The sequence below is a fragment of the Chiloscyllium punctatum genome, chromosome 1, assembly GCF_047496795.1.
Source record: "Chiloscyllium punctatum isolate Juve2018m chromosome 1, sChiPun1.3, whole genome shotgun sequence".
Taxonomy (NCBI): Eukaryota; Metazoa; Chordata; class Chondrichthyes; order Orectolobiformes; family Hemiscylliidae; genus Chiloscyllium; species Chiloscyllium punctatum.
Genome location: NC_092739.1, coordinates 95,838,533 through 95,847,679, shown reverse-complemented (window position 1 = coordinate 95,847,679; position 9,147 = coordinate 95,838,533). Strand labels below are relative to the sequence as shown.

The 9,147-nt window shown below is 43.0% G+C and overlaps 1 protein-coding gene across 2 annotated transcripts in view; it reads left to right on the top strand.

Annotated features, from left to right (window-relative positions):
* The first annotated feature begins 899 nt into the window (after nt 1-899).
* The window catches only part of LOC140477394 (uncharacterized), a 165,720-nt gene continuing 157,472 nt past the window's right edge, over nt 900-9,147 (top strand). The window contains exon 1 of one of the 2 annotated variants that reach the window (XM_072571224.1): nt 900-1,243. In XM_072571224.1, the coding sequence (XP_072427325.1) occupies nt 1,189-1,243 (55 nt within the window). In that variant the 5' untranslated portion in view covers nt 900-1,188. The remainder of the gene's footprint in view (nt 1,244-9,147) is intronic. The other variant, XM_072571215.1, reaches the window with a different exon arrangement.

Below are 9,147 nucleotides of genomic sequence, written 5' to 3'. Positions count from 1 at the left end.
CCTTCCACCGACACTCTCATTTGTTTGGCCGAACTGGTCCTCACCCGTAACAATTTCTCCTTTGAATCCTCCCACTTCCTCCAGACCAAAGGGGTAGCCTTGGGCACACGTATGGCTACCACCAGGGATATATTTCCATCCCCACCCCTTTCTGCCTTTCGCAAAGACCGTACCCTCTGTGACGACCTGGTCAGGTCCACGTCCCCCCACCCTCCCATCCTGCTACCTTCCCCTGCCTTGTCCTACCTCCCCCTCTCTTTTCTACTTTCTCCCCATCCCTCTCTAGCTTATCTCTCTACACTTTAGGCTCTCTGCTTTTATTCCTGATGCAGGGCTTTTTCCCCGAAACGTCGATTTTTTTAATGCTCACGTCCCATGAAAGAATAAAAGGATAATTTAAATAAAGATATTGTACAAGTAGTTTGTATGTTCGATGTAGTAAAATGTACCAAGGTACATCATAGAAGCAATCTCAAAATTTTAAACCACAGTAAACAACGCATTATTACAGTTAATTATAACTATTGTTTTCCTGCTTTAAGATGCTCCTCTTTAAACAAAGTCATTTAATGAGGGAGACCTAAAGCTTGCGGTCCAACTGAAGCATAGAATTTGTGGGGTGCAGATTGTCCTCCTTCTTATTCTAGAGATAAGAAATATGGGAGTGTAGGTAGACCATGATGGGTGCTGAACAAAACACACCTCAGAGAAGTCAACCTTGTTAAACTTTACACCAAAACACTGCAATAAATACATTTAATATGTGTGTTAAAACATGCGTTAAACAAAAATCAGAAAGCGATTTGAAGGTTAAGGGGGAGTGCCGCCTTTCGCCATCAAGCGGAATTACAAGTTTTCACACATAACTTCGTAAGAGGTAGGTCGCACAGAATTTGTAGGAACGCAGGGATTGCGGGACTAAAACCAAAATCATCATCAGCCTTGCTTCATGATGTGGGAATGGTGCAGGTACGTTTGGGCACACTGCCTGTCCTGACAGTTTATACCAAGGAGCTGTAGTGGCAGCTCCATCCAGCTGCAGCTCCTCCTTCTATGATGACCGTAAGCGGTGAGTAGCGAGCGCTGCACGTCGCTGGCAAACTGCCCAGGACAGGGCCAACAGTGACTGCACGGAATGGAAGACCAGATCTCAGGAGCAGCAATACTCTGCACCGAGTGCCACACAACATGAGCCTGTGCTTCTTGCTCCTGCTCTCCTTAGTACCTATCGCACACGATGAAGGTAAGAGTAAAGCAAATATCTTCCAGTATCCAATCCACCACGGTATTCATTTCTGTTTCCCCTGAGCACAAAGGCGAAGTTTCCATCCAGCGTCAAGTGATCGATGTTTTCAGTGTCTAATTAAATTACTGACTACGATACTATTCCTGACACTGGACGAATGAGGATCGAATAGGCGGGTCTTCCTGTAATTAGCAACATCGCTAAACAATTGATAGAAAGTACCTACTCTTATAGTTTCAAGTGACACATTTTAAATCCCGGTTGTGAACGCAGACGCTTATTTGCAGAATCAACAGAAAATTACAATTAATTTCGTTCCAAAACTGGAAGGGAAGCCCATGACCTCTGTTCATTAGCTGGTACAATACACAAAGCTCAGTTCGAGCAGTGATTTATATTCATTTCAAATCCACCTCTGATTTTTTTTTGTGCCCTGTTTAAAAACAAATGCACTCCTTGAGAGTAATACCGCATAGAACTGGCTAAAGCCTCCCGAACAGTTGTACTACGATTAATATTTATAAACAAAGCTCAATTTTAAACTGTAATCACTTCCAGTTCTATGTCTGACCTACATTGGCTCCAGGTCAATCAATTGCTCAATTTTTAACTCCTGGTTCCCTGTCAAAACTGTTGGATGAAAATGCTTCTAACACTTTACTGCTTATTGGGAGGAAACTGGTAATTGGGTTGAGTTTGTTCTGGTGGGTAAGACATAATTGTAAATGTTTTCCCAGGCTGGAACAACTTGGCCAGAGGTGCCGCGAGTTTGAAAGCACTGTTGTTACCCATAACCCCCTAATTTTTACTGTGTCAATGCACTCAGCCATTTCCTCACATCAAGTGGACAGAATCAAACTGATTGGAGACTGGCATCGGTGATGGTGGAGTCCCTGGAGGGCATAGAGAAGGAGCATCTGCTCTGGTCTGATTAAAGGTGGATGCAAATTCATATAATCCTATGTCATAGGTTCACTAGGTTGGTCAGTCATTTCCAAGTAGGCCTAGAGCTGCTGGAAGCAAACTGTCCTTATTAAATCAGGGTTGGATATGCACAGGAGGTCAAAGTTGAAAGAATATAGAAGTCTCAGAGGGCTTGCAAATGGAGGAAGTTACAGAAATAGTGCGGGGTGAACCATGGATCGATTTAAACACAGAGGATGAGAATCTTAAAGTCTATGTGGTACTGAGTGGCAGCAAATATATCTTACGATGTGGAGGAAATTAGAATCCTCGAGATGCACAGCACGGAAACAGACCTTTCAGTCCAACTTGTCCATGCCTAATCTAGTCCCATTTGCCAGCACTTAGCCAATATCCCTCCATCCCCTTCCTATTCATATATCCATCCAGATTCCTTTTAAATGTTGCAATTGTACCAGCCTCCTCCGCTTCCTCTGGCAGCTCATTCCATACAGGCACCACCCTCTGTGTGAAAAAAATTGCCCCTTGGGTCCCATTTATATCTTCCCCCTCCCACCCTAAACCTATACCCTCTAGTTCTGAACTCCCCCACTGCCATTTTTCCTAAATCCCTTCCCTAGTCTATCTTCTAACCTACAGAGCAAGCATCCTCAGCACTGCATACTATGATCTCTTCACTGAGGGTAAACCTGATTAAAGTTCCATCAACAGTCACTTAAAAGAATGTTCTATTTCTTACTGAAAGTTTGACTGCTGTCACACTCATCTCTACTGGCAGCACTCCTCTGCTCTCTTTTGGCTGCCTTCCACTCCAGTAGTCATGTGGCAATTTCCCAAGACTGTCAGGAAGCCTTCGTTTCTCATCTGTCCTCATGCCCACTCTTCTTCTGAGCACTTTCTGTCCTCCCCTCTCCATCATTCTTTCCTCCCTTTATCCTACTTTTCTCACCATTAGTGCACCACCTGCTGTGCAAGTCATTGACTTGGATTGAATGCCTGTCTACGCAATGCACTTGCTAATATGATTTTTAAGGTGCGATCGATTTCTTATAAATATGTGAAATTAAAAAAAGTTACTAATGTGCATTTGTGTAGCTTAGAGGGAATGTTTAACACATGCTTGCCTGATACACAGCTACATTGATTTCAATATGATTTAGTATCAAACAAAGCATATAACAGGCAATACGGTTCATTTAATGTAGTATTTCTACCTGGCCTTATAATCATATAACTTGGGAAATTCCATTCACCTTTCTTTAATCTTTATTCTAAAGTGAGTAATCTGTTCATGCTGTTGTAATGCAAATTTGAGCAGCATAATGTCTGGAGCAATCTTGCTTCCAGATATCTGCACAATTCCATCAATGTCAGTGCTATTCCTAGCTTCTCCAAAAATGCTAGAAACATTTTTGTTTATGAAAAACATTCCATTAATAGCTGTAAACCGAATTTGAAAGCGAGAGGGTACCTGGTGAAATTACAATCGCCAGTGAAGTGGTACTGAGCAAACTGATGGAGACTGACAGGTTCCAAACTCCTGATTGGCTTCATTCTAGAGTATGGAAAGAAGTGAGAAGTGAGGAAATATATTCCCACCTGGTACTGAAAATGTGTGCTCCAGAATCAGCTATGGCCCTAGCCAATCTCTTTCACTACAGCTGCAACACTGGCACTTAATCTCCTCAGCATAGTGACCGAAGGGGCCATTGTCAGTGCTGTCAAGTAGCACCTGCAAAGAGAGAACCTGCTCACTGATGCACAGTTTGGGTTTTGACCGAACCATTCAAATTCAGTTTAACCTTAGGCTATTGCACAAAATACAGAGGCATGGGATTGAGGGTGATTTAGCGGTTTGGGTAAGAAATTGGCTAGCTGGAAGAAGGTGGAGGGTAGTGGTTGATGGGAAATTTTCATCCTAGAGTTCAGTTACTAGTGGTGTACTGCAGGGATCTGTTTTGGGGCCATTGCTGTTGTCATTTTTATAAATAACCTGGACGAGGGTGTAGAAGGATAGGTTAGTAAATTTGCAAATGACACTAAAGTCGGTAGAGTTGTGGATAGTGCCGAAAGATGTTTTAGGTTCCAGAGAGACATAGATAAATGCAGAGCTGGGCTGAGAGGTGGCAAATGGAGTTTAATGCAGAAAAGTGTGAGATGGTTCACTTTTGAGGGAGTAACAGGAATGCAGAGTACTGGGCTCATGGTCAGATTCTTGGATGAACAGAGAGATCTCTGTGTCCAAGTACATGGCTCCCTGAAAGTTGCCACCCAGGTTGATAGGGTTGTTAAGAAGGCATACGGTGTGTTAGCTTTTACGAGTAGAGGACTTCAGTTTCAGAGCCATGAGGTCATGCTGCAGCTGGACAAAATTCTGGTGTGCCTGCACCTGGGGTATTGCGTACAGTTCTGGAGTTAAAAATCACAACACCAGGCTATAGTCCAACAGGTTGAATTGGAAGCACTAGCTTTCAGAGCGCCGCTCCTTCATCAGGTGGTTGAGGAGGACACAATTGTAAGACACAGAATTTATACCAAAAGTTTACAGAGTGATGTAACTGAAATTATACATTGGAAAATACCTTGATTGTTTGTTGAGCCTTTCATCTGTTAGAATGACCATGATGGTTTCACTTCATTCATATGTAATTCACAAAACCTTTTTTAAAAGTTACTTTCTCAGGTTAACTGTAACAATTGGTGTCAGCCAGATAATATGTTGAAGACGTTAGCCCCCTGTGTTCCCTGTCTGTGCCATAATGTTTAGACTGATTCTCATCTAAAAAGGGAGTTAACAGAATCTTACATGGATTCATGCAGTTTTTGAGCAAAGCACAATGTAACTCTGCAAGTACAAATTCACCCCACAAACTTATGTGCATGTGGGTTTTTGTGTGTGTGTCTGTCTATCTGGGGTGGGGGGTTGTGAGTGTGTGAGAGAGTGTATATGTGAGTGTAAAGTGTCTAAGTCTGTGGGAGGGTGCATGTGTGAGTGTGGGAGTGTGTGTGCCTGTAGGAGTGTGTGTGTCTGTATGCATGTCTATGTATATGTGTGTGTGTGTACAGTGCAATGGTGGTCACCTGTAATGTGACATGAACCCAAGATCCCAGTTGAGGCCCTCCCTATGGGTACGAAACTTAGCTATCAGGCTCTGCTCGGCCACTTTTCGCTGCTGCCTGTCCCGAAGTCTGCCTTGGAGGATGTTCATCCGAAGGTCAGAGGTCCTGTACCGTTGAAGTGTTCCCCAACTGGGAGGGAACATTCCTGTCTGTTGATTGTTGTGCGGTGCCCATTCATCCGTTGCATAGCCTTTGCTCAGTTTCCCCAATGTACCTTGCCTCACGGCATCTTTGCCTGCAACGTATAAGATAGACAACGTTGGCTGAATCACATGAGTACCTGACACATACAAGGAACACAGGGGGCTAACACCTTCAACATATTATCTGGCTGACACCAATTGTTACAGTTACCCTGAGAATGTAACTTTTTAAAAAAATTTTGTGATTTACATATGAAAGAAGTGAAACTATCATCGTTTTCTAACAGATGAAAGACTCAACAAACAATCAAGGTATTTTCCAATGTATAATTTCAGTTACATCACACTGTAAACTTTTGCTATAAATTCTGTGTCTTACAATTGTGTCCTCCTCAACCACCTGATGAAGGAGCGGCGCTCCGAAAGCTAGTGCTTCCAATTAAACCTGTTGGACTATAGCCTGGTGTTGTGTGATTTTTAACTTTGTACACCCCAGTCCAACACCGGCATCTCCAAACCATGACTACAGTTCTGGATGCTGCATTATAGGAAGGATGTGGAAGCTTTGGAAAGGGTTCAGAGAAGATCTACTAGGATGTTGCCTGGTGTGGAGTGAAGGCCTTACAAGGAAAGGTTGAGGGACCTGAGGTTATTTTCAGTAGAGAGAAGAATTGAGACATATAAGATAATCAGAGGGTTAGATAGGGTGGACAGGGAGAGCCTTTTTCTTCGGCTAGTGATGGCTAGAATGAGGGGACATAGATTTAAATTGAGGGGTGATAGATATAGGACAGATATCAGAGGTAGTTTCTTTACTCAGAGTAGTAGGGACATGGTATGGCCTGCCTGCAACAGTAGTAGACTCGCCAACTTTAAGGGCATTGAAATGGTCATTGGATAAACATATGGATGATAATGGTCGGCATAATATCGAGGGCCGAAGGGGCCTGTACTGCACTGTAATGTTGTATGTTCTCTGTTCAAACTAGGGCAAAAGAGCTAATCTCCAGAGGTGGGATGTAGGGGTGACTGGCTGGCAATATTCAATACTGCCTTTGATGCCAAGATAGCATTTGACTGAGTAAAGAATCAGGAGACTTGACTGAAACTGGAGTCAGTGGGAATTAGAGGAAGCAATCTCCACTGGTTGGAGTCATACCTGGCACCTAGGAAGGTGGTAGTGGTTGTTGGACTTCAGTCATCTCAGCTCCAGGACATCTCTGCAAGAGTTCCTCGGGGAGTGTCCTCGGCCCAACCATCTTCAGCTGTTTCAGTAAGGAAACCCTCAGAAATATGGATTTTCACTGAATATTGCGCAATGCTCAACAACATTCATTACTCCTCAAATACTGAGGCAATCCGAATCCATTTGCAGTCACATCCAGTCTAGGCCTGAGAAGTGGCAGGTAACATGAATGTCAGGTTGTGGCCATCTCCAAATTGAGAGAATCTAGCCATTATTCTATGACTTTTAATGGCATTATCATTGCTGAATCTCATGCTATCAACATCGTCAGGGTTATCATTGACTAGAAACTGAACCAGATTAGTCGTGTAACTTCTGTGGCTGCAAGACCAGGTCAGAGGTGAGGAGTTTTGAAGTGAATAACTCACCTCTAGTCGTCTTAATGGTGAAAGTGAGGAGTGCAGATGCTGGAGATCAGAGTCTAGATTAGATTAGAGTGGTGCTGAAAAAGCACAGCATGTCAGGCAGCATCCAAGGAGCAGGAAAATCTACGTTTTGGGCAAAAGTCCTTCATCAGGAATGAGAAATGAAGGACTTTTGTCTAAAATGTTGATTTTCCTGCTCCTTGGATGCTGCCTGACCTGCTGTGCTTTTCCAACACCACCCTAATATAATCTTTAATGTCTGCCCACCGTCTACAAGTTACAAGTCAGGAGTATGGTGGAATACTCCTCATTTGCTTGGATGGATGCAGTTCCTACAACACCATGAAGGGCAAAGCAGTCCACTTGATTGGTAAGGCATCTACCACCTTCAGTATTACCTCCCTCCAAGACCCTTGCACAATGACACTGTCGTGTACCATCGACAAGCTGCATTACAGTGAGTCACTCGGGTTTCTTTGATAGCACCTTCCAAACCTGCCACCTTTTATCAACTAGAAGGACTAAGGCAATAGGTGCATGGGAACGCCACAATCTTGATTTTGAAATATATTGCCATATATCAGAGTGACTCAATCAAAATATACTGAGGGTGTCCCTATATCCAAGGAGTGCAGCAGTTCAAAAAAAGCAGCTCACTATTGCCCTCTCCAGGACAGTTAGGTATGGGCAATAAATGCCTAGCCAGTGATGCCCACATCCCAAGTATAAAATAAAAGTTAGGTTGGATAAATTTTCCAAAATTCTCTAGATTACGGAATGGTTCTATGAGACTGGAAAATAGCAAATATTCAAAAAGGGAGGGAAGCAGAAAACTTAAGTGTGTCATGGAACGTTATTAGAAACCATCATGAAGATGACCAAAGCAGGAAAACTCAAGCAAGTCAGAAAGAGTCATCATGATTTTGTAAGGAAAATCATGTTTAATCAATTTATTGAACTTCTTTGAAGGAGTAACTTGTACTGTTGGTAAGGGAAGGCTTGTAGACATACTATACTTAGCTTTCCAGAAGGTATTTAGCAAGGTGTCACATCAAAGGTTATTGTTCAAAGTAGTGCTCATGGTCTAAAAGGCAGCATACTAGCATTGATAGAAGATGAGCTGGCTGACAGACAACAGGCAACATATTTAAATGGCTCTTTGATTGGCAGGATGTGATGAGTGGACCTGTGCTGGAGCTTAACCTTTTTACAATTTATATCAATGGCATAGATAACAGGAGCCAAGGCATGATAGCTACATTTATAAATAACACACAGGTACATGAGAGAGAATGTTTGAAGAAGACATAGAGGATGTGGATGTGGATGGACAGATATAGATAGCTTTAACGAGTGTGCAAAAACTCTCACAGTTGGAGTATAGTGTGGAAAATGTAAACTTGTTTACTTTGACAAGAAGATGAAAGAAAGAGTGTTATTTAAATGGAGAGCAACTGCAGAAATCCAATGTGGAGAGGGATCTAGTTATTCTAGTTTTTTAAATTATTCACTCCTGGGACGTGGATGTTGCTGACTGGCCAGGGTTTATTGCCTGTCCCTAATTGTCCTTGGGAAAGTGGCGGTGAGCTGCCTACTTGAACTGCTGCAGTCCATGTGCTGTAGATAGACCATTGAGGCTGTTGTGGAGGGAATTTTAGGATTTTGATCTAATGACACTGAAGGTATGCTGATATATTTCCAAGTCAGGATGGTGAGTGGCTTGGAGGGGAACTGGCAGGTAGTGGTGTTCCTATGTATCTTCTGTCCTTGTCCTTCCAGATGGGAGTGGTTGTGAGTTTGGAAGGTGCTACCTAAGGATCTTTGGTGAATTTCTGTGGTGCATCCTATAGATAGTACACATTGCTGCTACTAAGTCACTGGTAAAGGAAGCATATTTTTGAGGATATGGTGCCTATCAAGCGGGCCTCTTTGTCCTGGATGGTTTCAAGCTTCTTGAGTGTAATTGGAGGTATACCCATCCAGGCAAGTGGGGAGTATTACATCCTGACTTGTGCCTTGTAAATGGTGGACAGACCTCGGGGAGTGAGATACTCACCGCGGTATTCCTAGCCTGTGACCTGCTCTTATTGCCACTGTATTTAT